We start from the raw sequence: 27,072 nt of genomic DNA on the forward strand, positions 1-27,072 counted from the left end.
CAGGCACCAATGTGAGCATAATAAGGGAAATGCTATACCAATGCTAACTACTTGCATAGGCTCCAAGGTGTCAGGCTACACCACAGCTGATTTACACCACCTTATAAATAAAATAGCATCTTGGGACTGCCATGTCATCAACAGGGATGTTGTAGTAATGGATAATTTATTAATTCTGTGGCAAATTTGTATTTCACCTACTACATTGCCTATGCAAGTGTCCAACACTGTTGCCAGCATTTATAATCAAGCTGGCTTTATTGACACCAAGTTGTAGTTACATTTCTAGGAAGGTCACTGCAGGTTAGAACATTAATACTGGGTCACAGAGAGGTATCCACCACACAATAATAACCCTAAAAAGACAATGATGCTGGAGACACCTATGCAAAAATAGGTCCAAGACCCAAAAATGAGCAAACAGGTGAAACTCCCCAAATTTCAAAATCAATACCTGTTCCTCGTGGAAGTAGGATTAACTCCTTAGATTGCTAAAAGTGACAAAGCCCACCAAGCTGATGCACACGCTGTAGCGGTCTTATTCAGCAGCCTAGCCTTCAAAGCTACCTGCACACTTCTAGCTTAACTCATCAATGGTAAAATTCAGAACTCAACACTCACACAACACAGAGATTTCAAACTGGAAACCTGAAGACACAATTATGTTGTTTAATCCATCAGAAAGCTTCATTTCTCAAAAGAAAGGTCTTAAAGAAGAGAAAAAGTTACACTAATTTTACTTACTTAACTATATACACTGCCCTGTGTTATTCTCAAGTCATTAGCTGTGAACACTTTTAAGTTTCAAGTTTATGTTTTGTCCACACTTGTTGAGTAATGAAATGTCATCGATTGTATCCACTGATAGCTAATGACAAGAAGCCAAAAAAAACCCCCAAAACATCTGATGTTTACTTTACTTTTTTGAATTTAAAACCTGTTATCCAAAACCCCATATCTAATTAAAACTGTACAAAGAGAACATAGCATTTGTTATCTTTGTACAGAAGAGAGTCCAGAAGCACTGTTACCTCATGTCTTCTTTAAGCAACTCCCTAAAAGCATTTTGTAACTCAGGAGATCAAGTTTTAAAAGCCAAAATGTTATCCTGTCCTTGCTCAATATAGGATTCCAGCTCTTTGGTTTAGGGCCTCCTGGCCATATTTTTTATTTGATAAAATGTCAAATGTTTTTAACTGGCAACCGGTCAGGACTTTGGGAATGGTTTCTTACATTCTCTGTGGTGGTGCTGTGCTGCAGAGTATGCTATCTCTTTGTTTTGCTGAAAAAGATACTGTCTGAATGGCAGCATGTGTTTCTCCAAAACCTGTAACATTTAGAAAGACTTGTGCAGACGTATGAAATGTGCACATTCAAAATACAAAAAGCAAACCAAAGCATTAAAATATAAAAATGTGAAAATATTTTCTTAAATAAAATATGGGGTTTAAATGATATTATTGTATTTTTTGTCTCAGATTTTAGGTTTTGCAGACCATCATAACTTTTTGTAACTGGGGTTATAGTTTCTGCCAGATGGGTCTAGCTTTGTCTTATCGCTCACGGTCCCATTCCTGCCCAGAGGACAGCTGATGAGGGCTAAAGCGGGAATTAGCCACCCACTCAAAGGCTTTGCCCTGATCCTTCAGGTCAGTATTTGGTCCCTTTAGCTCTTGAGCAGGATAGAGCAACACTGGTTTTCGAGGATTTGTCCAGAGTTAAAATCAGAAGGGGAGGGAAGGTCTAATGCATGTATTGGACATAGACACGTGAGCCAGAATGTATGATTGCACCATTGACAGGAGGGAAAGTCCCAAATCTGGCAAGCTGTCTTGGTAGTTTTGTCTCAGGGGGAAAATGAATAACATAACAACAATGAGCACAACTAATCACAGATACACCTTCACTTAAGTGGCACACAATCCCAACTTAATTTCAATTAGCCATTTTTCCCATTACATAAACTGAATAGGATAGTTCTTCATCACAACTATTTAACAATTAAAGAGAAATGCTCCACAGTACTATCATTAATGACCTAGAAATCAATCGTCAAGAAAAAAAAATAGCCAGGTTGGCTTTTTTTCACTAGATGGCAGCAATGTTACAAAGAAACAAAATAGCTCACCGATGAGAAACTAATAGTAACAGGGATATATAAAGATACAACTGCAACCAATACAGAATGATTGGTTATTAAGTAACTCTGTTCTTATTCATTTTTCATATGTAGCAAATGCTAAATATAAACACAAAAACAAAAACAAAAAAATGCTTCAGTGACCTCTCTTTACATCAAGATCGCAATAGCAGTTCGAACCTGCACTCATTATCGTAATCTGCATTCAGTTCCGATAAAGAGCATTCCTGTTTGAGAGGGGCACCTGAGATTCTAGCCTTTTGTAGCACAGAGCAAATCATTTTATGGTTATGAATAAACTGAAATTAGATACAACTTCTAGACTGTAATCAATTCTGCAATAATTCAGGAAAAGCTGTCAAAATCGCAATCATTATTTTCATGTAAGATAATATAAAAATAAAGTAGCCATTTTTTTTTTAAATACCTTCAGAAAACTCAGAATATTAATAGGAACCAAATTGGTATGGTCTAGTTGTCTCTCACTACTAGTGCATATTACTGAACATTTATACAAAGTATAGCTTCTGCTGTTAATTCAGGATATCATCAGTAGTTTTGTCACCGGTAAGTTTTGCCACTCCCATGACTTCTATACTAACATGCTCCATCACCCGCTAAGCCTGTAGGAGACATTTAACTGGAAAAAAGACCTTTGCACGTTTCCATAATGTGTGTTCTGGAAATTGTGCATTAGGCTGCTTTGACGCTTTTATAATATAAATTGTATATATAATACATAATATATAATTGTGATATATTACACATTCAAAACGGAATAATTAAACCATAAAAGTATTCAAGATTTGTGCTTGTGGGAATTTGTTTTTAAGTTTGTTAACACTTACCACAGTTTCAAAGCCCCTTCAGTTTCTTCAGCCTGAACAAAATATCAAACTTGTTGAACAAATTTTACTCCCCTCTTTTGTCTTGATAGCGTAGCATTTTATTTCGTTGGCTAACTCATTAGTTACCAAAGATGGTAGCCGGAAGTGACAGGAACGATAGGCGGCCACATCCTGCTGTTTTGTTTAACTTATTTCAAAATTATAATATGATGGAGCAACGTGTTCTTTTCCCTATAGAACATGTATATTGCATAAATTTACCATTTGTTATTCTTTTTATGGCTTATGGAATTGTGTCTGTACAACAAGAATAAAACGCAACCATCACTTAACAGGATTTGCTTTTTGGTCTTTCTTGATTTGCTTTACTAGGTCTTTCCAACTAAATGATTAAGAATCCATGTTTATTATGTGATTAGATGAAAACATTTTGATTCATGTTTGTCTCACTCCAACCTAAACTAAATGGAGCCTCAAACAACCTGTAATGTGACCTCTAGGGGGCGGTCAGCACGCTTTTTCAATACTGAACCAACAGTAATAGTGGATGACTATCATTATTTAGATGAAAAGCTGCTTAGCTTAACTACTCGTGCCATTTATGCCCACAACTACCGAAGTGCATCCAGCAATGATACAGATCAACTTTAGTGACTCAGCTAAAAGCAGAAGTGTAACACCTGATGTTGAGAGGTCAGGCATAAAACATGTTTGATTGCTGCTACACTTTGTCTTTCAGTTCTTGTAAAGAAAGACTGGATGTCTGGGAGTGATAATTAAACTCTGGTAATTCTTAATTTCAAATGCTTAGTAGTACTTTAGATGGCTTTTTAGGTTTAGCACTAAAATAGTTTCAATGGTGTGCAATACCAAGAGGAAAAAAAACCAAACAAACACAGGCATGTCACATTTTTGCACTTTGTTCATATGTTAAGTTTGTCAGCAACATATTTTTTACATTGATACAGTGCAAATGCACAATAGCACAACAGACACCATTAAGGATACATACTATTTTTTCAATACAGCAGATTTTGACAATTTGCATGTTTGAATTTTTTTTCTTTTGCTAGACAGAAATATGCTCTTCCTCCATTTAAGCATTCATTGTCCAACAGACTGGTTTCGTCACTGGTAGGGACACTTTAACACAGCGAAGTGCTTGGAAGTCAATGGCAAGTAATTTTCCAAGTGTGGTCGGCAACTTCTGCAAGGTCATGACAAGTGGTGAAGCAGGGCACTGTCAGCATCTGTTTCCCATCACGGCCGGGAGCGGTGTGGTCAACAGTCAGTCCAATCAGCTCCATTCATACTTTTTTTCTCAATTATGCAGACATTCTAGATGAAATTCAGCCATACTGTAAAGTGGTGCAGATGTTAAACATGTCTACTTTGTCTTGATATGCATATTATATTAAGAAAGAGATAACCTAAGACCTGAGAAAAATATCGCATTTTGCAATGTAAGACAGACGACACAGTGCCGTTCACCCCATCAGCTCACCTCAACCACCAACACTTCAGCTCCATGTACTCACCAGCGATCCAAACTTTTGCTTTGACAGATCTAACCAAAAAAAAACAACACTGACGACAGACAGACACACAAACAAAAACATACTCAGATGGCCTGTGTTAATGTTAACTCCATCTTCATATGTACCTTCTTTTTTTCAATATACATATATATTTAAATATATATATATATATATATACTATATAAGTAAACTTATACTTGTGGTAGATGTAATTTGTTTTTAATCTGGTGATTTTGATCCTTTTGTTATCCTTTACATTTGGAAAAACTTTTAAATGTGAATTTAAAATGGGGGCTTTTAAACTTCAGGTGGACAGATTGTGATGGCTTCTGATCATGGTGGTGCTGTTTCTATAGCATCCCTCAAGGGAGACAGAACCTTCAATGTTTTTTTTTTTGTTTTTTTATTTTGTTTTTTTAAAGACCTGCACATTAGTAATAATGCTCAAGCACAAACACCAACCATTTCATGACCCTCCCACTCCCACTAGACTTGGTGGGCTATATGCCACCTCTCTCACACCTAAACCCGTTCATTTCTCAAGACACTGGTCCCTGCTCTCAATTTCAAACTCCCTTTTTACATTATCTTCCTTCTTTTCATACTTATGGCATTTATTTTTTACTCGCTTTTCTTTGTGGCAGCCATAGCCGATGATTTGGACTTGCCGATGTAGGCTTCAAAGAAGAACTGGACAAAGAGCACAAAGTAGCTGAGGTACATGAGGGAGGACCAAACAATGTTCTGCATGTGGGATGGACACTCCTGGCCCTGCTGCATCCACGAGTACACCAAGTAGTTGACTACGCAGCCCATCAACATCTGTGTGATTTGGGTCAGTGTGATGAACATAGCAAACTTGCGTGACAGCTTGAAACCAGCTGCACGCAGTGCGTAGTAAGAGTACATGACAGCATGGACCAAGTAGTTCATGGTCATGAACCACCCGCCGCCAGCCACCATGTCCTTGTAGGAGTACCAGGAGTAGAGCAGCACAGTAATGTGGTGGTACCAGTGGAGAAAGATGAGCTTCTGTTTCCTCAAGACAATGAACAGAGTGTCACCTGCGAATAGGAGAGTGGAAGTTAGGAGTGGATAAGACAGGACGGAGCAGCAGAAAAAGGAACATGGTTATTATTTGTCCAACAAAAAGTAACTGGCTGTGATACAAATCACTCTCAAATATGCAAAGCTGTGTAAAAACACAAAGCTTTAGGCACACACAGAGAAGCACTGAAATGTTTGACAACTTAGGACCCAATAAACTGATAAACACAAATACAAGTGGCAGCAAAAGCAGTTTTTATTATACCATTTATCACCCATAACAAGGCTAAGGCCGATAAGTACTCTACAATAAACAGTTGCGGTAACTGCAAAAGCTGAAAAAACAGAAAACATGCCCTATTACAACAAAGTACATAGTAAAGTACTGCTACAAATACAAAACACCATAATATCAATGCTTCATATCAGTGGTTTCCAGGTTACAAAATGTATTTTTCCTTGTGAAAATTTGGGGCTTTTGTTTTCAAATTTATGTATAAATGTAAATGTACACTTACCTACATTTTTATTTTTTTACATCAGTCAAAAATATTGCAATATATATATTAGTGAATGTAGTGGCTGAATGACTTTAAATGCATGGAAAACTAATCCTGCAGTAATTGCAGTATGTTAAACAGTTGGGATTTTAACACAAAGCATGATTAACTCAAGCATAATAGAGACTTTTAATAACCAAGTAAGGTTCCACTAGTCACATATTTACCAAGGTCACACTGACACCGCCATGCTTACTGTCATGTAACCTTCAGACCCCAAGTTCCATTCTAAGCCAGGAAACCAGTCAGTGACAGCACAAAGTACTGTTTTGGTATTATATTTATACTGCTAGAATTTGCCCTATTATGCACATAATAGGGCATTTGTGGGAATTTCTCTTTTACAATGCAAAATTATGAATTACTTAATCATTCAAACATGATTATTATTTATATTGATTTATTAAGGCTTGCAGCAGCCAGTTTACTACAAATAAACCTGAGTTTACTGTTATAAATTTTATGTTATTTTCCACCTGATTTTGCTGCAATAGTTGTAGTGTTAATTCACCTGGAATCACAGATGAAGATGTTGTCCATATGAGTGTGTATTGGCAAAAGTGGATGGCTAAAAGATGTGAGCACGGTGCCAAAAATTTGGCTTCTGACCTGTAGCTCTTAAATGAGTACTCAACTCAAATCCTTAAAGCCAAGCCATACATATTTTTGGTCCTGATAATAGTGGTATTTTGATGAAACAGAGCAGTACTTCATTGAACATAACTACTTATATGTGCCTTGTGTTCATTTTTAGAATGTGCAATGGGGTTGCAGTGTCTCGAATTTTTAGTGACATATCTAGAGAGACATCCACCCATGACAAAAAGGTCTCTGTCCACCTTCTTATGTTTCCCTAAGCCGCCTGCACCTTTCTGTACCTAGTAGATACAGAAACAACCAAGTCTCCAGTTTCCAGACTTCACAACATGATAGTTTGGACATTAGCCAGACAGAGAGAACATGGCATCTGCCACTCTTTATTCCTGCTGAGAGGAACAACTGCTCTAGGTTTAGGCTTGAAGATCTGACACTAGGAAGACAAAGATGAGCAAAAATAAAATTGTATTCACACAAAATCTTTAAAAAGAAGTGTACTGCTGGTGGCCAATTGTATCCATCAGCCTCCTAGCAGATACACCTATTGTATCAATTTCAAAATTGTAGGTGACTTTCTTCTTCAGTCATCACATTCAGACGATTTTCAGAAACTCTGACCCCTGACCTTAAGACTGAGGTTTCTGGGATTTAAACTCGTACAAGATTATTAGTAAATACACTTTTAGTATTAGTTTGAAGGCCGTATGCCACTTGGTTCTTGAGTTATCAAATTCACAAACTTGGGTGACCATGTTGACCACCTGCCTGATGGGGTGATGACATCATCAGCCTTTTACAGTATTTGCAGTATTGTAGAAAAAAATATGCAAAAGATACTTAAAACAAATAAATAAATGAAATGGACTTACCCAGCTCTGGTGCTTTACTGAGTACAAAAGCATATGCCCAGAATTTGCTGACAGGCCCGTTGTAGAAGCTCTGGTCACAAACTGACTGTTTTAGCCCTTTCGTCATCAGGATGTACATCATGTAACTCCCAGTACGGATGGCACCAAAAATACTACATGGGGGTGAGGAGGACATACATATACAGACAATAATTTGTGTTAAAAGTGTGAAAGTGCTTCCCACATTATAGCTAAAATGTTTGTATTTCTAGCACTTTCTACAAGGCTGAGGTTTTCTTAGTGTGCACATTGCTACTGTTTCTAGTTGTTGTGAAACGCTGCTACGTTTGACAACTGAAGTCAGTTTATATTAAATAATCATTAAACAAATGTTAACCCTCTTACCTGAATACAGCGAGGGTGAGTGACCACAGCACCAATGGTTTCCTCAACTCAAACTTCTCCCTTTGTTTCATGACATGGCGGCCCCCGAGGATACAGGCAGCATAGAGTGCAGAGAAGAGAAAGGACTTCTTCCTGCAAGCAACAAAAAGAGAAAGCATGACTTACTATACACAGGAAAATATACTGATAGACTGATGTTCAATGCAACAAATTAGGAATGAAGGTTATAAAGTATCACTAAAGTGACTAAAATAGCCGAACGTTAAGTCTTGAAACACCCATCAGTTCTTTATATTTTGCTCCCAAAGACGTCAGACGTTCTTGTAAAGCGATCTTGAGCAAAAGGTTTCAGAACTTTCTGACACTCTTTCAAAGTTTTTCTTAGGACACTGGTTCCTTTTCACTCATTTTCAGTCCACTACTTGTACTTCACTTTTTTTAGATGAATGCTTTTAAAGTCACTTTAGACTAACTTATGAATCATTCAAGCATAAAACGGCACCTAACTAAGGATTGGCCGCTGTTTTGTCTACACAAAACAGACAATTTAGCATAGAACCTTTTTTAAATTGTATCTTTAGGCACTTTGTTACTAGCAGCCTGCTGTAAAACACTTAATCTGTTCCCATTTCTTTAGCTGAACTCATGGAAAAAAGCCAAAGATAACACCGTTTGACAGTAGTGTTTTTGCACCCACAAGGCAATTCCTTGTTGACCATAACCAGAGTTATTAGCCACACATTTGGCATAGAGAGCTGTATCTCCCTTAAAGATTTTAAAAAGCTAGATAGGTGGAGAAAGAAGTGGCAGGCCTAAAAAGCTATATACAGCAGATGGACAGTATCTCAAAGTCATATCCTTGAGAAATAGGAAAAAAATACAGCAAAGATGTGACAGCCTTCAGTTGATCCATCTACTCTTTGGTGAAAACCCATCAGAAATGGAAGGATGGCTGTCAAAAAGCAACTCTTAAGAAAAGGAAACAGGAAGAAGAGGCTGAGGTCAACACTAGATTCTGATGCACCATATAGATGATTGGCAACAGCAATCCAGTGAAAGCATATCTTGACTGTATTCCACTGTATGTTTTTCTATCAATCATGGATTGGCTTTCCCAGAGTCTGGGCCTCAACATTCTTCAGATGTAGAACCATCTTGACAGAGAGCAGAAGAAAAGGCAGCCAACATCCAAAGAAGAGCTTTGGAATGTCCATCAAGAAGCTTGGACACTATTTGAAGAAATTCCAAAAAAACTTGCCTAAGAGAGCTCTGGCTTTATTCCACCTTTTATTCCTCAATAAAGGTTTACACAAAATATTGATTTTCAAGCTTCTTTTTTAATATATACACTATATTTTCATGTACGATTGGATTTCAATAAATTGCTTCACTGCTTAAGACTTGCACTCTACTGTAATCCATCAAAGAAGAAACAAACATTATCAAAGAGCAAGCTGGCAAGCTTCATCCTTAGATACTATGAAGGAAAAAAACTGACATTTTAAATGAAAGCAGTATTTATTTGCAATTTATTCCCACCATAAAGTAATCATTTCTAACAATGTAATTTTTGTATGCACAGAAGTTCTTCTTCCAGCACTGCTTCATAATGTACACAAGACATGTTTTACATAATAAAGTGACTTCACATGCAATGCCTGAAGCAATGATTTAATGATCAGAGTCCAGTTCCAACTGCCATTTAATACTTTGCTGCAAGTTAATTGCTATTGCCGGGATTCAGTTTCAGCTCCTCCCATCCTGTGATCTAAATTTGTGTTAATTGACTTGTCAGTGAAACACCACCTGGCTCAACTGAATCTAAAGAAAAGCATTTGTCAGTGCTCAGCACAATTACAAGGTGCAGGTAGTCTGACTTGACAGACTGGATGCTGAATAGGGCTGAAAAACACTAAACCAGCATTGTCGAAAAACGATCTGCTCTATTGGACAGAGAGCAGAGTAACTGCTTCGAGCAGCATAGCCAAGAAAATAACCCCCCAGGAAACCTTCAGGAAAATAAACCTTATGAGAGTAAGTTAGTAGGTTCCAGGTTAGTCAGGCATCAGACCTACAGCAGGGTAGCCAGAAGTAGATATGTGTATGTAACGGCAGGGTGATACTGGAAAAAAGAAATATCAGCAGCAGCAACCTTGGAAACATTAAAAAAAAACCCAAAAAAAAACCCCATTGTGTTTGCTGTCAAGAGGACAGTGCACAGCAACTAGGAATGAGGCATTCTTGGAGCTTGACCAACAGCTCTGGGATTAATTAGCTGAGTAAAAGTAGCCCAAGGAGTGATGTTCCACTTCAGTGAGGTTTGTGTTGTTATTTAGAGGTAATACAAAGACAACAACATGATTTTAAGCCCTAGGTATTTAGTGCTTTATTATACAAAATTAAAATAAGGCCTCTAAACAGAATTGCCAATTGAATTGTGATATATGGTATATAAGCACAGGAGTACTACATCAGGCATTTTTTGCAGTTTATTCTTTAAAAGCATATCATGCAATTTATTTCAGTTTTCCATGGGATGGGGGTTCACACTGATGTAGACGTCCCAAAGACGCGTGTTTTAAACATGATATAGTTGGCTTTAAAGGGTTAAGACTTACATTGCTAACACTGCTGAACATTTCTCACAGAGCCCACACATGTGCAACCTTGTACACAGTGAACAAACCTGTTCTGCTGCCTTAGCAGATGACACTCTCGACAACAGCGCTAAAATTTGCTGATCAAGAATGTAGCCACACAAAAAAGGCGTAATTTATTTTCTTTTAAAAAAAAATTTAAAAGGGTATGTGACAATAATCAGTTAAATCTTTAATTCCATGACATCAGTTTCTCAAAAATGAACTTCAAGAATGAACTTGATGCCAACTTTAGGATCCCACTTTGTAATTTCAATACAGGAGGGTTGTGTAAGACGGTCAGTCAGGTTAAGGTGTATGTCAGTAGATGGTTATGGGTCAACCAATGCTAGAAGATAAAAAAGTAGTGCTGCTGATGCCCTTTCTCTTTTCAAACTGAATAAATGAATACTTTTACCATCACATAGTGTATCAACTCTTTATTTTCCATCTTTCAACAAAGGATATAGGATGTCACCTAACTGTTCTTGCAGGAGACCATAAAATGCTTGAGACCACCTCTGAAGAACAAAGGACAAACCTGTCAAAGTCAAATTCAGCTGCATTTACAGAATGTCAACAGGGTTGGACTGCAGAATGACATCACTGTTTTTCAACTACACAGGAAGGAGGGGGGAACGGAGCAACACACAATACAGTGCCCTATATAATGTGGAGTGGCTGGAGGGGATTGCAAAGGAGAAACAATCTCAGCATTACCCTTTGGTTTACTGTCATTCAAGGTTAAAGGTCAAAGGGTAGCACGATGAACATAGTCTAAGCTGTGATTTCAAAGGGGTGGCCGTGGCTCAGGTGGTAGAGCAGATCAGCTACTGATCGGAAGGTCGGTAGTTCGATCCTTGGCTTCCCCAGTCTGAATGTCAAGTATCCTTGGGCATAAAGGAATTTATTGAGTTAAAGTAATGTGCCTTGAGCTACCCCTCATTTTTTTTCTTATATTGTACTTCCTAGAAGCCAGGCTTTCTGGTATTTTTTTTAAGCACTCGAGCACTAATTCGCTAGGTTCTCTGGAGCCCTTTTTCTGTAAACACTGGCTTATTATTCACAACTTCTCAGTCCTTATCCCTGAGCATTTTCTTAAAAAACATTGATAACGGATGAACACTATGTAAAAGTCATGTCCTTTAGAAATACAAAAATGAGTAAGTAAACAAATAAATAAAGATACATCAGATGCATCTGGCTTTTCAGTTGTTCCATCTACTATTTGTTGAAGGCTTATTGGAAATAGTCTTGGTGAAAGGGTGGCTGTCAAGGAGCCTTACAGAAGGGAAATGGGGAGGAAAGGTGAAAAAAATCAGCAGCTTATGGAGTGATTACTGCACATTTGAAATTTTTGGTTTTAAAGACTATTGAATTTTCAAAAAACAAACAAAAATATTGTTATGATGTACAGAGAAGCTTAGGAGAGAGGTACAAAAGTGAGTTTCTACAACCACATGGAAGAAGATGGTGGAGATTCTGTCATAATTTGGGGGCTGCATTTCAGCTAGTGGTGTCAGAATCTGGCATGCATCATCATCTGGAAAGCATCTCATCACTTTTCAGTGTCACACTGATAACAAACACACTGCCTATTTTCCTAGCATTATACAAAGAAATAAGGAGTGGCTCACGGCTGGCATAGTACTGCAGTTTGCTTGTGCTACTGATACAAATTATTTTTTACATTTATTTGTAATTACCATGTCTATCATCAGTGGTCACAGCTTGGCAAAGGTTACACAGATTTTATTTTAAATAGTATTTTGTCATCTATTAAGTAAAAAGTCCATTAAAAACAGTCATTTAAAAGCATTAAAACACAAAGCACTTGACATCATGTGACATTTTAATTACCGTAATTGTCGGGCTATATGCCGCTACTTTTTGCACAAGCTTTGAACCCTGCGGCTTTTAGTCAGGTTCATTTTCAGTTTATTCTCTCATAAATTTTGATTACTCCAGAGACTCGATTCTGTTTGCTTGCTGGAGATTAGGGGTGGGCGATAGAAACGATATACGATAGAAACGATATAAATTTGGCCAACGATAGAGATTTTGACTATACCATGAGCGCATGTTGATGATGTCATCAAACTGCGCCTGTTTTGGTCGAAAGCATCGCAGCGGCTACAACCATTATCATCTGCAAATTATGCCGGGCGACAGTCATAGCAAAGAGATGAAGCACTTTTGAAATATGGGGAAAGCCAAAAACTGCGCTTCCTCCACTTCCGTAACATTGATTCATTAATGTTGAATTCTCTCGCAGTTGCTCTATTCCCATGTTGTTGCAGTATATTAATAACTAACCTTGTATTGTGGATGAATAATCTCAGTTGTTCTCCTGACTGAAGTTTGCCCCGTGTATAGCATCCTGCTATGAGATTTCATTTGTCCCTGACCACCAGAATCCCTCACGTGAATTTTTATCGAGTGGAAGAAAAGTTGGCGTTCATCCTCCAGCTTTACTGTGCATCAAAAACATTTTTTAACAGATTTCTGCCCAAATCGGTTCGAGGTCAGTAAGCACAACCAGAATTCATACATAAGGCACACTCGATTTTTGAGAAAATTAAAAGATTTTAAGTTTGCCTTATAGTGTGGAAAATACGTTATACAGAAGAAAAGAATATATCGCGATATATATCGTTACCGCACATGCTTCAAATTATATCGCGATATGGATTTTAGGCCATATCGCCCAGCCCTACTGGACATATCGTTTTCAGGGGAAGAAAAATTTGACTCTTATCATCCCCACAGACACAGCAGCCAGGGAATCAGAATGACATCATTACAAAAAGGCCATGAGTAAGTGTGGTTATCCCAGCTGGACATTTGTCAAAGCTGGGAAAGCACCTACAGAATGCTCCAGGCGATCCAGGAGAGAAGAAAGACAACTGCTGCCTAAATGAAAACCTTTAACAGAACAGCTGAGACGCATTTTGTCAAAACGCGGTGTCTGTAGCTTTCAAACCCCACGACACACTATGCCAACAATTGGTCCACCTGACGGATCGGATCCTCTTGCACAAACAGAATAATATAGTGTACGTGGTGAAGTGCCAGGAAGATTGCTGTGAATTACGCATCGGGGAAACCAAACCACCTCTGGATAAGCAGATAGCACAACACCGAAGAGCTACCTCATCATCACTCTTTCAATGACGATGGTATGCACATCCTGACAAAAAGCAAGACTGGTTTGAGTGGGGAGTCAAGGAGGTCATTTACAACCACCTCTAAGGATATATGTTTCACCATCTTACAGTACTGTGATTACAGCCATTCCCCCAACTGTAATGGTAATGCACAGACATTTACATTGATCAATGGTAATGAGAATTAGCACAATAATGATCATGACTGATTGCAAGGCCCATTGGTAGTCATTGGTGGTAGTTTTGGTTAATATTAAAAAAATATTATTTATAAGGTTGGGAAAAGCTGCAGTAACGCATCCTGTCACTCCATTGATGGTTCAATTTCAATTCAATTCAATTTTATTTATATAGCGCCAAATCACAACAAAGTCGCCTCAAGGCGCTTCATAGATACAGAGAAAAAACCCAACAATCATATGACCCCCTATGAGCAAGCACTTTGGCGACAGTGGGAAGGAAAAACTCCCTTTTAACAGGAAGAAACCTCCGGCAGAACCAGGCTCAGGGAGGGGCGGCCATCTGCTGCGACCGGTTGGGGTGAGAGAAGGAAGACAGGATATAAAGACATGCTGTGGAAGAGAGACAGAGGTTAATAACAGATATGATTCAATGCAGAGAGGTCTGTTAATACATAGTGAGTGAGAAAGGTGACTGGAAAGGAAAAACTCAATGCATCATGGGAATCCCCCGGCAGCCTACGTCTATTGCAGCATAACTAAGGGAGGATTCAGGGTCACCTGGTCCAGCCCTAACTATATGCTTTAGCAAAAAGGAAAGTTTGAAGCCTAATCTTGAAAGTAGAGATAGTGTCTGTCTCCTGAATCCAAACTGGAAGCTGGTTCCACAGAAGAGGGGCCTGAAAACTGAAGGCTCTGCCTCCCATTCTACTTTTAAATACTCTAGGAACAACAAGTAGGCCTGCAGAGCGAGAGCGAAGTGCTCTAATAGGGTGATATGGTACTACAAGGTCATTAAGATAAGATGGGGCCTGATTATTTAAGACCTTGTATGTGAGGAGCAGGATTTTGAATTCAATTCTGGATTTAACAGGAAGCCAATGAAGGGAAGCCAAAACAGGAGAAATATGCTCTCTCTTTCTAGTCCCTGTCAGTACTCTTGCTGCAGCATTTTGGATTAGCTGAAGGCTTTTCAGTGAGTTTTTTGGACATCCTGATAATAATGAATTACAGTAGTCCAGCCTGGAAGTAATAAATGCATGAACTAGTTTTTCAGCGTCACTCTGAGACAGGATATTTCTAATTTTAGAGATGTTGCGCAAATGGAAGAACGCAGTCTTACATATTTGTTTAATATGTGCATTGAAGGACATGTCCTGGTCAAAAATGACTCCAAGGTTCCTCACAGCGTTACTGGAGGCCAAGGTAATGCCATCCAGAGTAAGAATCTGGTTAGATACCATATTTCTAGGCTTTTCAGGGCCGAGTACAATAACCTCAGTTTTATCTGAATTAAGAAGCAGAAAGTTAGCGGCCATCCAGGTCTTTATGTCTTTAAGACATTCCTGCAGTTTAACTAATTGGTTGCAAACATGTTTCAAAAGCAAAATGCAGATTTTCTTGGTTCATTAATGTTAAATGTGAAATGCAAAATTAAAGTTTTGAAAAGAGTGAGAACAAAGATTTAGTAATGATTCTTCCACCTAACCAAAACTCACTGCACTCTTTCTCTGTTCTTAGCGCTACAAGTAGATCGCATCTGTTGGAGGCAGTATTCAAAGCATGTGGTTAAACCTGTTTGTGGGCAACTCTTTCATCGTTTTTAGTCCTTCAGCCAGCTGCAAAGTCCTACATACAAAGACCCAGTATTACCAACAATCTAGTGTCCACTGCAGTCACCATTTGTGATTTTCATTTCTTAATCTTTGGAGTTATTATCTTTGCTGTCCCTTCTCTCTTGTCCAACAATCAGCATTCGACCTACACAGTGTCATCCACATTTGCATAGGCTGAAAACCCCTGTTCATAGGCTCTCCATAAGCAAATTCCTATACAAATGATCACAACGGCAGTACCATAAAACAAGCCCAGCACTACCCTTGAGGAAGACTGTTCCACAGTCTTCCTCAACCCATTAGAGAATGCTCTACACTCAATTTGTTTAAGGCAAAGGTTAAAAACTGGTTATGGACAAATCAAGTGTGTGATCATGTATGAGTTGCATAGTTTTAATGTTTTATTTGGGAACAGAATGGTGTGTATGTGTAAGTTCGGTGATGGAGTTTTTATTATGAATGAATGATGATTTTTTATGAATTATTATGTCTATTTTTTATGCTTAAGGACAACAGATGGAAATTAGCCCTTGGCTATAATCTGTTATGTTTACATTCATGTAAATTTTTTTTATTTTTACATTTATGTTCATTAACATGCAATGTCCTAAATAAATAAATAAAAAAAGATGGCCAAATATTAGCTGAATAAGAAAATTCTTATTTTGCCAAAATGTAATTACTTGGTTGGCTGCAGGGAAACAAAACAAAATAAATAGCCTAATGTTAGCCATGTAGCACAGCTACTCACCCTCACATTAGAACCTGTCATGAGTGATTTGTTGCTGCTTTCGCTCATGTTTTTAAGACCTGACTCACTTTGTGCATGTGCTTGTAAAGATTATATATTTTAAGACTCCTTATTACAGTTTTCTGTTCAGTTCTCTCTTAAGTTTCCTCAGTCCTCGAAGTATGTCATAATGCCTCCCAAAATATAATTTAATAAATAAATTAGATAGTAAACTGCACAAGGTAAAAACTACTTGTGCAATATATTAAAGGGTTGTGGCAAATGGTCTGACTCTGCTGTTTGCCAAAGTGGGCCGAGGCAGCACAAATAAAAAACTACAAAGTCAGAGCTCTTTTGGGAAGGATCAGCATGAAGCAGTAACAGAATCAGCAGAGATTTCTTTCTTGCAGCAAGGCTGGCAGCTGCATTCATCTAAATGAGCACAAGAAGCACTAGCTTAGAGGTAAAAAACATTAAAATAAGGTGAAATCTATGACTGCAGAGCCGGCTCTCTATGTAAAACTGTGCACACTGAGTGTAGTCTACAAGAGCTGCTCAGTCAAATCAGGAAAGCATCACACTCCCTCTCCCTCTGGTGCGTAACCATTATTACAGCTTCAGACGCTGGGCGTTGGCTCATTTTCCACTGCTGCCAAATGATGAACAAAAGTTTAAAAAGAGAATTTATTTTTGAGAGAATACTGATGATGGAGCCAACAAAGCACAGCTCCAGAGATGTCCTCTGACACTACAGTCTCACAATATTATCACCACCATAAAGGTTCAAATGAAAATGGTCTTTTAGCCTGTAAAAGTTGAGTAGTCTAACTTCAAACATGACAAACGGAGAGCCAAGCCATCCAGCCCAAATTACAGTTTTATAGCAAACAATTCGTTCTAGACATCAAGTTGAAGTATGCCAGCATATCCTACCACCTTATGGTTTTGGTTTTTGTTGACCTATGTACTAACTTCTTTAGTACATTGCACATTATAATAAGAATGTTGATCCCATTGGCCATCCCCTCCCCCACTGACAGTGTCGTATAAAGCTGCTGGACAACCTGCTGTGAAACTTGGATCTGTATTAGCTTGTCCAGGAGATTTCATGTCTTATGTAATCCTGTGCTTGCAGTCTGAGGATGAGCCTGCATGCCTGTGACACTGAGCTGGTGTCTAACTGTGTGTGTGTATGCTATGTCACAAAGACATATACAACTATACACACAGCAGAACTGTGTATCTCTGCGCACACTTCCAATATTTTAGTTTAGTTCAGGACAGTTAACTCCTTGGCAGTACTTTCTGTATCCTATAGAGAGTAAAAGGAGTAACTTTGTCAAAGAGCAGACAAGCAGAAAAAGAGAAAAAAAGAAAAAAATACCACAAGTTGCAGTGAATATAATCTAGCTATGTTACATAATAACCAGTCATCATCCAAGAATCACTGAGATGCACTTACAGGTCACTTAGCAGCATGTACAAAAGTCAAAGTTACTTTAAGAAGTTTGTGCATCCACTTCCCCTGCCAGTGGCGGACCCCCTCAGACATCGGTGCGTTGGTGGTTCTTTGTGTCCGGGGATGGGCGTCCAGGTACACACCGGCTCACTCCTTGGCGGCCGCTTATCGGGGCCTGGAGCCTGGGGCTCGCTCGGGCCACTTCGGAGGTGGGGTGCCCCCGGCCTCTCGGCCTGGGGCTCGGTCACTCAGGCGAGCTGGCTGCCGGCGGAGCTCACGGGCGCGTCACTGCAACTCCCCCTGGCTTCTGCTCCGCGGCTGCTGAGTGAGCCCTCATCTGGGACTCTCCTCAGCTCTTTCCGGGACAGTGGCGCAGCTGCCCCTCTGTTGGTCTTCCTTGGTCTCTTGTGTTCTGGGGGCCTCTGGATGTCTGGAGTTTTGATCTCCTCCACACCTGCTTCAGCCCTGGAGGACGGGGCTGTGGCCCCCCCACACCCTCTAGCAGATTATTACATGAAGGAACCTTTTAAAAAAACAAAACAAGCGCGTCCATGCTCACAGGTGTACACACGGGTGATCACACCCACAAACTACACCCTTTTTGGCTCCTACCTCAAAGCACACTGTGTTCTGTTGATCTTATGTGCTGCACAATAATGTTTAATATTTAGTATTTACTGTCATATTCACATATATCATTGTGATGTTGTTTATTCTATTACTCTTGTTCTCTTCTGCTTGCTTTCTTTTTTCTTTCTCAGCAGGTGATCCAGGTGATTGATATATGCATTTTTTTTTCCTCTGCCCGTTTTGTTGGTTTTTGTCTTTTGCCCTTCTCCCCCGTCCCTCTTCTCAGCTGTTTCTCTTTCCCTCTTTCTTTCTCCCCTTCTTTCCCCCAGTCAAGTCTGTCCCGTATTCAGTAAGTGAAAATAAAATAAACAATAAAAGGTGAATCAAATGGACCATTACGGCAAGGCTGGGATGGTCAGTTTGGTAAAGTAAATCCGTTGGGTATCTTTCTTTGCCTTTAGACAACAATTCTGATGGCAAAAGAGCCAAACGGGACAGGCCAAAAAAAAAAAAAAAAAAAAAAAAAAAAAGAAGTTTGTGCATGAAGTATTAACATTTGTTGTGCAATAATTGACATTATCACACAACAATCACGCCGAAGCTGTGATTGTCATTACATAATTGACAAAAGTTGTAGGATTTATAAATTAATTAATTAATTATTAAGTAGCAGTGATTTGTTTTTTTAAAAGAAAGGATGGCTTTAAAACCTTTAGTCTGAGAATTGCATACAGCATTTATCTACACTGAACAAAAATATAAACGCAACACCTTTGTTACTGCTCCCATTCCCCATGGGATGGACGTAGAGACCTAAAATTCATTCCAGATACACAATATAACCATCCCTCCCAAACAGTGGTCACAAATCAGTCCAAATGTGTGGTAGTGGGCACATCTGCTATATTGAGATAATCCATCCCACCTCACAGGTGTGCCACATCAGGATGCTGATCTGACATCATGAGTAGTGCACAGGTGTACCTCAGACTGCCCACAACAAAAGGCCACCCTGGAATGTGCAGTTTTGTCTCACAGCAAAATGCCACAGATGCCACAAGCAATGAGGGAGCGTGCAATTGGCATGCTGACAGCAGGAATGTCAACCAGATCTGTCGCCCGTGCATTGAATGTTCATTTCTCAACCATAAGCCGTCTCCACAGGCGTTTCAGAGAATATGGCAGCACATCCAACCGGCCTCACAACCGCAGACCTCGTGTAACCACACCAGCCCAGGACCTCCACATCCAGCAGGTTCACCTCCAAGATCGTCTGAGACCAGCCACCCAGACAGCTGCTGGAACAATTGGTTTGCACAACCAAACAATTTCTGCACAAACTGTCAGAAACCGTCTCAGGGACGCTCAACTGCATGCCCGTCGTCCTCATCGGGTCTGACCTGACTCCAGCTCGTCGCCGTAACAGACTTGTGTGGGCAAATGCTCACATTCGATGGCGTCTGGCACGTTGGAGAGGTGTGCGCTTCACGGATGAATCATGGTTCACATTGTTCAGGGCAGATGGCAGCTGAGAATGTCCCAGTTCTTGCATGGCCAGCATACTCACCGGACATGTCACCCATTGAGCATGTTCGGGATGTGCTTGACCGGCGTATACGACAGCGTGTACCAGTTCCCACGAATATCCAACAACCTCGCACAGCCATTGAAGTGGAGTGGACCAACATTCCACAGGCCACAATTGACAATCTGATAGACTCCATGCGACGATGTGTTGCACTGCATGAGGCAAATGGTGGTCACACCAGATACTGACCGGTTCTGGGTCCCCAGACCCCCAATAGCGCAAAAAACTGCACATTCCAGGGTGGCCTTTTGTTGTGGGCAGTCTGAGGTACACCTGTGCACTACTCATGATGTCAGATCAGCATCCTGATGTGGCACACCTGTGAGGTGGGATGGATTATCTCAATATAGCAGATGTGCCCACTACCACACATTTGGACTGATTTGTGACCACTGTTTGGGAGGGATGGTTATATTGTGTATCTGGAATGAATTTTAGGTCTCTACGTCCATCCCATGGGGAATGGGAGCATAAACAAAGGTGTTGCGTTTATATTTTTGTTCAGTGTATGTGCCCAAACTTTGTTTTCATTGGAACGCACATCATCAAGTACAAGGTGAAAAAGACACACACTCTTGTGACTACAGTGAGAAGAAATGTAGTCCAACTGCATTCATTCCATATTGACTCATGTATGTAACTACTCAAGAAAAGCTGCAATTCACCAGAGGAAATGGGGAAACAAAAAGTCCACCAACTAAAAACAAATGTAAGTGCCGTTTTGAAAAGATTTTCCAAACGATTGTAAAAAGTAAAAAACTGAAAATTCTGTAGAAATATATTTTTGTGTTAGTGGTTTATAATTTGGGCTTAATGTGTTATTTCCTAAATGTACATTTTAACCAAAGGTATCCATTATAAGGACAAAAAGCACTGGGCCACCTACATATTACACCTACAGAAGCTGGTGATTTACATGGCCACACTAACAGAGGGTCTGTTGAAGAAATGACAAGGCAGTCAGTTGGGTTGATCTCACCCATACCAATGTTCAGTCTTTGCATTTCTAGCTTGAACAAAATAAGGTAATAAATTAGGGTAATTTATTTACACAGGCTTGCAAAGTCACACATACACACTAACACAAAATAGCTGTAATATGAACTGCTTTTGCTTGCATTAAAGATTTTTACTGGCAGCCTAATAAAAACTGAAAGTGTAACAAAACTGCAGCAACACCGCAGGCAGACATCAGTTCCCGAGGAGTCAGCGCATGTCTCTATCTTGCCTCACCAATAGTGAGAAGAAAACAGGCCGAACAAACACCAAGCCTGAAGCATATTCTTGGTTAACATGGTCAAGAAAGATTAGCATCACCATGTGCTGCTCTTGTTACAAAGGCAGCAGCATCCATTTACTTATATCTACGGATCCAATTCAGGAAACAGGAAATCATCTAAAAAACACAAAAAAGTGTCTCTAATACCTAAAAATAATTTCTTGAATAAAAATACTCAATATTCAAAAAGGATCTCTCTAACGTCGTCTGCGCTGCTTTGAATCATGAATTTTTTTTAAAAGTTGCATAAGAGAATGCACACAAATGCATATATTATTTTTCAAGAGAAAAATGAAAACAAGCTAGTTAACATTTCAAGCACTTTAACTTTAGTTTTTGAGGTGGTTGCCCAAGTAAAATTGCTAAATCATTTCTGAATTTTTATTATTATTTTCACAGATTTCCAGCATAATAAATGAACTTTTTAGTGTAGTCCCTTGCTCATATTTTAAAGGTTGACTCACTACTAATCCCAGATCTTTCTCCTCATTTTGGTCGGACCAAACAACTTGCGAGTCATAATAATATCTTTTCAAAAGAGCATCTCACCCTATCAAACATTGTCCAACTGCACCTTCTTGGACTGTAGTTGCTCAAGCATATGTGCATACTCTTACTCAATACAAGTAGAAGTTTAAATCTATGGGAAATGCCACTATGCACTAACCACTGATGCAACATAATTTTTTAATCCAGTCCATCTACTGGTCTCATCTGTACAATAATAGGGCATGAGAACTCCGAAACAATGGAGAAGGCTGCACTTGGACTGAATAAGTAATATGAAACTGTGATGGAAGACAGCTATCTCCCCAACTTATCGAGTTCCAGAAACATGATCTTCAAGATTAGTCAGTGAGCCAGGATACTTCTGAATTGAAAGGCAAATGGTTAGCTAAAAAGAAGCAATGCTACTGTTAAAAGTAATATTCATAAACATTTCATGAAGGCAGAGTCTAAACATTATTATTTTACTCTAAAAATACGTTTATAAAGCAACAGCAAATGAAGCAAATTTTAGAAGAAACATTAACAGTCAGACCACACACAAAATTTTCATTATTCATTCCCTGCAGTATTCTACGACTGTGCAGCCCGTGTTATCAGTCCAAAGCAAAATCACCAGAGATCCATCAAAAGAGCAGAGACCCATGGGGATGCTATCCACACAAGGGGATTTTCAAAAAACAGAACATAAGGTTCTAAACAATCTGCATGCTAATGAGAAATGATGACGTTTGTGGAAGTGCAGACTGAGTCAGCAGGTTGAAGGTGAGTGTATAACACTGAATAATAACGTGTCTTTTATGGATAGTAAGGAACACTGCAATCTTAACATACATCAGGCAATATTGAAATGGAGCAGGTTTTATCCATTGCACTGGATCACATCTGAGGTTTTAATATATTTAGGAAGATAAGTGTTTTCATTTGAAGTGACGACAAACCAGTTCAGTCACACAGTCACACAGTCACACCAGATGTAATAACCAAAGACTGCAGTCCAGATATTACCACATTAGACTGGACATGCTATCACCTATCAAAATGAGAGAAGTGCTTGTTTATTCATTTCTTCCCAAAATTTGAGCTGCAACAACAAATACAGAAACCCATGCATGTGTTTTTAAACAGACTTTATTCAAAACAGTAACATGATGCACATGTTATGCTAAACAATTTTATATCAAAGACAAGTTTGCAAAGTTATGTTAATAAATGCACTATATGTGCAATTACAGTCAGGCATTGCATAAGGTTTACTGTGTGTTAAGTGATTAAGTGTTGAAATGGGTTGTGAAGGGCCAAGGAACTGAGATGAAGAAAAAAATGATCTTATATTAATATGATCTAGCTGACGAGTGCATCTGACTTCAACTGACTCAGGTCCCAGGAGAAACATGCTGCTGAGACTTCCGAGGTAAATGGAAGTCATTATCTTGGGGTTTTTCAATTTTAAACTGGTTTTCCAATTTCCTAGTGTGACTTAATCACAATTAAATTTGGGTTGTGCACCACAATTTCCTTACCAAAGTCAAATCAGACAATCTTTTGCCACAAGATTGAAGTGGAGAAAAAATAAAAACACCCTGCCCCTATAATATTTAGGTTTATATTGTACTGAATACATTTTGTTGTCAAAAAGGCAAGATGCTGATGTTATCACACAGTATTTAGTTCTTCCTCCTCTTCTTAGTTCTTCAACCGACTCTTTGACCTTTCTTATACAATACTGAGCTGTCTCCTGTCAGTGTCCAACAAAGACATTAGATCAGGGCACCAGTCTCCATTCATCCCTGCAGAACAATGACATACACACAGTATATAACAATGTACACTTATGTCTTGTCCTGTTTTAAACAGAGGGGTTACTTTAGCTGGGACTTGGCTGAACATGAAACAAGAAAAATAAACTTGTGCATAGTTAACATCAAATAATACAAACTGAAACAGGCAACACTGACCACACTAGAAATAATACATAATATCTGACAGCCAAAGAACAGGATTCATGGTTCAGTTAACATACATTTTGCTTGAAATGTAAATGACCGTCATGACTAAAGCTGATGCTTTCCTATATTCAACAATGAGAATACAGTACATGGAAATATTAGGAGAAAAATGTAACAACAGTATAACAAATATTCTGATTAAATATATCCTTGCTTTTGACTAATAGAATAGTTTTAGAGCTGTTTGTTTTTCCAGCTTATCATCATCAACACTATTACATAACTATGTTCAACAGTCACAGTCTAATGGTGTTAACTTCAGGGCCAATTGCATGCTTTATCAATGACTCCTCTGTCATGCACACAAGCTTTTATATAACTCACGCGTCTACTCTATAGCCAGTTAAATGCAATGCAAAATAAACATTTATTGTGATTTCCAAAGATAAATATCAGATACATATGTTATATGATAAATATATGATCTGCCTTACCTTCAGAGTCTGAATTATTCCCTGGCACATCCATCAAAAGGGATCCTCCTGTTCTTCTAGTCAAACAAGACTGAAAACGGCCAAGCCAGAGATCTGTATGCAATTCTTGACATTTGCTTTTGCAAATATGAACTGAAATCAGTTCATATTTGCACTTGGCCTTGTTAATGGTTTGCAGGATAAATACACAAAATAAATACATAAACGCAAACTGTGCAAATTAGATTAAAGTTATTGTGTGGTGGTTTAAGTACTGCACTGAGCTAACCATTAAACAGAGGCATTTTTTTTTCTAAGGCACATGCTTTCATAAGAGCTCCTTATGTCTCACCCTTAAGCCATAAAAACACGTCACCCTTTATTACATTCCTAATGTCAACTCATAAACTTATACAGTCCCTTTTTCCATAGTTGTTGTCTCTATTAGCCATGTGCACTGGCCCTGTCTGACATCTTCCACTACAGGAATAGCAGAGAGAGGTCATCACAGATCAGCTGCAACCTGATTGGCTAATTCTCTGTCAGCAGACATCAGAAGATGAACGTTATTGGTTGGTTGTCAGTACTAGGGTATGGACAGCTCCTACACATTGCTCCCATGTGGTCTCTCACTCACTCTCTCTCTCGCTCGGTCTCACTCACAGGTTTAATTTTACTGAATAAGACTGAAACTGTTCTATAACTCATTCCAAGCACTCAAGGAAAATATGCTTTAAAAATAATCTGCCTTTTATCAGGCAGTTGAAACAGATGAAGCTAGACAAATACCTCTTACTTTCTGTGTGCTTCCTTCTAAAAACCCACTACCAGTGAATGAAGCTCATACTAACTTTACCCATGAATCATTTTGTTTTGCTTGGAACCATTTCTTGCTCAAACTGGCGTGGACCTGGACAAAAATAACCCTCTATTAATTCATGCAAAAGATGGGTGGACAGACCAGTACATGACCCACGATTGTAATGCATGACTGCACACAATCATGAAGAATATTTACTCATCCGTTAGTAGCAACAGGGAAATTTCAGCCTGGAGTAATGTTACAGATTGTGCAAAGCGTAGCAGACACCACCCTAAGTAAACAATGAGACATTTTGAATACTGACGCTTCTTATCAATGAACAACGATGCCAGAAGGTGACTTCAGCTTTAATTTGCAGCATCTTGTACTAGTACAGGGTATTTTGAGGACAAGCCACCTCACTCTTATTTTGAAGAAGAAAACAAATTGCGACTTCCTGTTTCATATTTTCACCATTCTCTGGACTGTTGGTCAGGCTGCTGTTATAGTGACCCTCAAGAATATTCAGCTGCCTTCCACGAAAGGATCTCATCCTGCTTTCTCATATATACTCCATCCACACCACCTTGGATAGCTGTTGGGAGAATAGTCCTTCTGTTCTGTAGATCAGCTGCAACTTGAAAGGCCACTCTAACAGAATCTGCAGCATGTGGAGAACTGCTAATCCAGTTGCTTAACATCACTCAGATTTTTGTTTTGCTTTGTTTTTTTTCCCCCCTAACAAGGTACTTAAAAATGAAATGTCTGTAAAAGGTCAACTTATACACTCTATTGTAAAAAAAAGCTGTTTAGAAAAATGCATGCTTACGGCTAGAGGAAGAAAACACATTTGATTTGTGGGAAGCTGTGATTCATCAGTGACTTTAGTACTGTTAAAAAAGGCTTTTGCTGCAAGTTAGTCTCTTATATTTTGTGTAGCAATTAATTTTTAGGTTAATTGGGATTTCATATTCTTTCCTTTGGAAAGGCGTCTTATTTAGAGCTAACAAAACTGGGTTATTACTCAATCAATAAAATATCAACAATTTTGATAGGTTAATAATAGTTCAAGCCATTTTGTTTAAAGTAGAGCTCCAAACACTTTCTCTTTTCATTTACATAGGAAATGTATTGGACAAAGCACGCTATTAGACCCCTTAGAGTCTGGGGGCTTGTGATGACAGTTTTTAATCATTTTATACTCCATTGATTGAAAACAATCAATATGACTCATAATGAAAAATAAACTGTTTTAAAACACAGAACAAATAATTCCTAAATTAATAACAAATATCTTTATTTTAAAGAACAAAAATAAACCATGACTGGTGCCCACTCTTGACCATAGAAAATCAGTCAATCAGTGGATAAAAACATACTGGATGAGTGGTGCGTGGATCCAGTGAGTGGATGGCGGTGCGACAGCTGGAGGAATGGATGACCTTTATAATACTATCGCGGCAGTGATGCCGGGAGAATAAATCACAGGAATTCAAGGACAAATCCTTCTCATGAAAGATGCACAATGCAACAGTGGAAGAGCATGTAGCATCCAATGAGAGCAGACAGACTGAAATGTGGCAGAGCGGCGTTTTCGCACGCGGCTGAAGGCCTGCATGAATTTGTTCATTTTATGAAGCAGTCAGAAATTCGCGGATGATGACAAAGAGGCTGATGTAAGAGGATACGGCTAGGTTTAATCCCGGTAAACGAGGTGGATGTATGTTCCACGCTACAGGCTCCAACACACATTTAGCACGAGCACGGCGCGTTGAATGTGCTGTAGAAAAACCGTTCATTGCTATATATGGGATTATAAACGGGGCGCTAAGGTTACAGTGTAGCCTTACCAGTTCTCCTGCATCCATCGGATAGCTTCGTCCTCGTTGAACTGTCTCTCGAATTCATACTCTTGCAAAGCTAGCACCGACATGCTCACTGCACTGTGTTTCTTTTCACACCGCTGAAACAAGACGATAGCCGGCTGAGGTGTTTCTCTCTAGTCTGTTTCCTCGCAGCCCCTGACTCGCATCGCTCGCGCCAATGTCCTGACCTCGCGGTTGTACGCGTCACTGCGCGAGCAGCTCGCCAGTCACAGCACCTTCCTCCTCCACCGGCTACCGAGCCGACGCCC

General features: G+C 39.1%; 1 protein-coding gene across 1 annotated transcript; it reads right to left on the reverse strand.

Annotated features, from left to right (window-relative positions):
• Positions 1 to 3,892: 3,892 nt before the first annotated feature.
• Positions 3,893 to 27,072, reverse strand: elovl6 (ELOVL fatty acid elongase 6). Its single transcript, XM_005919425.2, has 4 exons — positions 26,789 to 27,072; positions 7,984 to 8,115; positions 7,600 to 7,751; positions 3,893 to 5,590 (listed from the first exon to the last, which is right to left on the reverse strand). The coding sequence occupies exons 1-4, from the start codon at positions 26,869 to 26,871 to the stop codon at positions 5,148 to 5,150; spliced, it is 810 nt and encodes a 269-aa protein (XP_005919487.1). The 5' UTR covers positions 26,872 to 27,072; the 3' UTR covers positions 3,893 to 5,147.

The sequence above is a fragment of the Haplochromis burtoni genome, unplaced genomic scaffold (genome assembly GCF_018398535.1).
Source record: "Haplochromis burtoni strain Fernald_Lab_line unplaced genomic scaffold, NCSU_Asbu1 Contig_33, whole genome shotgun sequence".
Lineage (NCBI taxonomy): Eukaryota > Metazoa > Chordata > Actinopteri > Cichliformes > Cichlidae > Haplochromis > Haplochromis burtoni.

Excerpts from the sequence above, each read along its gene's own strand:
- elovl6 (XM_005919425.2), bottom strand. The coding sequence starts at position 26,871 with ATGTCGGTGCTAGCTTTGCAAGAGTATGAATTCGAGAGACAGTTCAAC. Across the intron at positions 8,116-26,788 it reads CGATGGATGCAGGAGAACTG|GAAGAAGTCCTTTCTCTTCT; the intron begins GTAAGGCTACAC and ends TGTTGCTTGCAG. Across the intron at positions 5,591-7,599 it reads CAGTAAAGCACCAGAGCTGG|GTGACACTCTGTTCATTGTC; the intron begins GTAAGTCCATTT and ends TCCTATTCGCAG.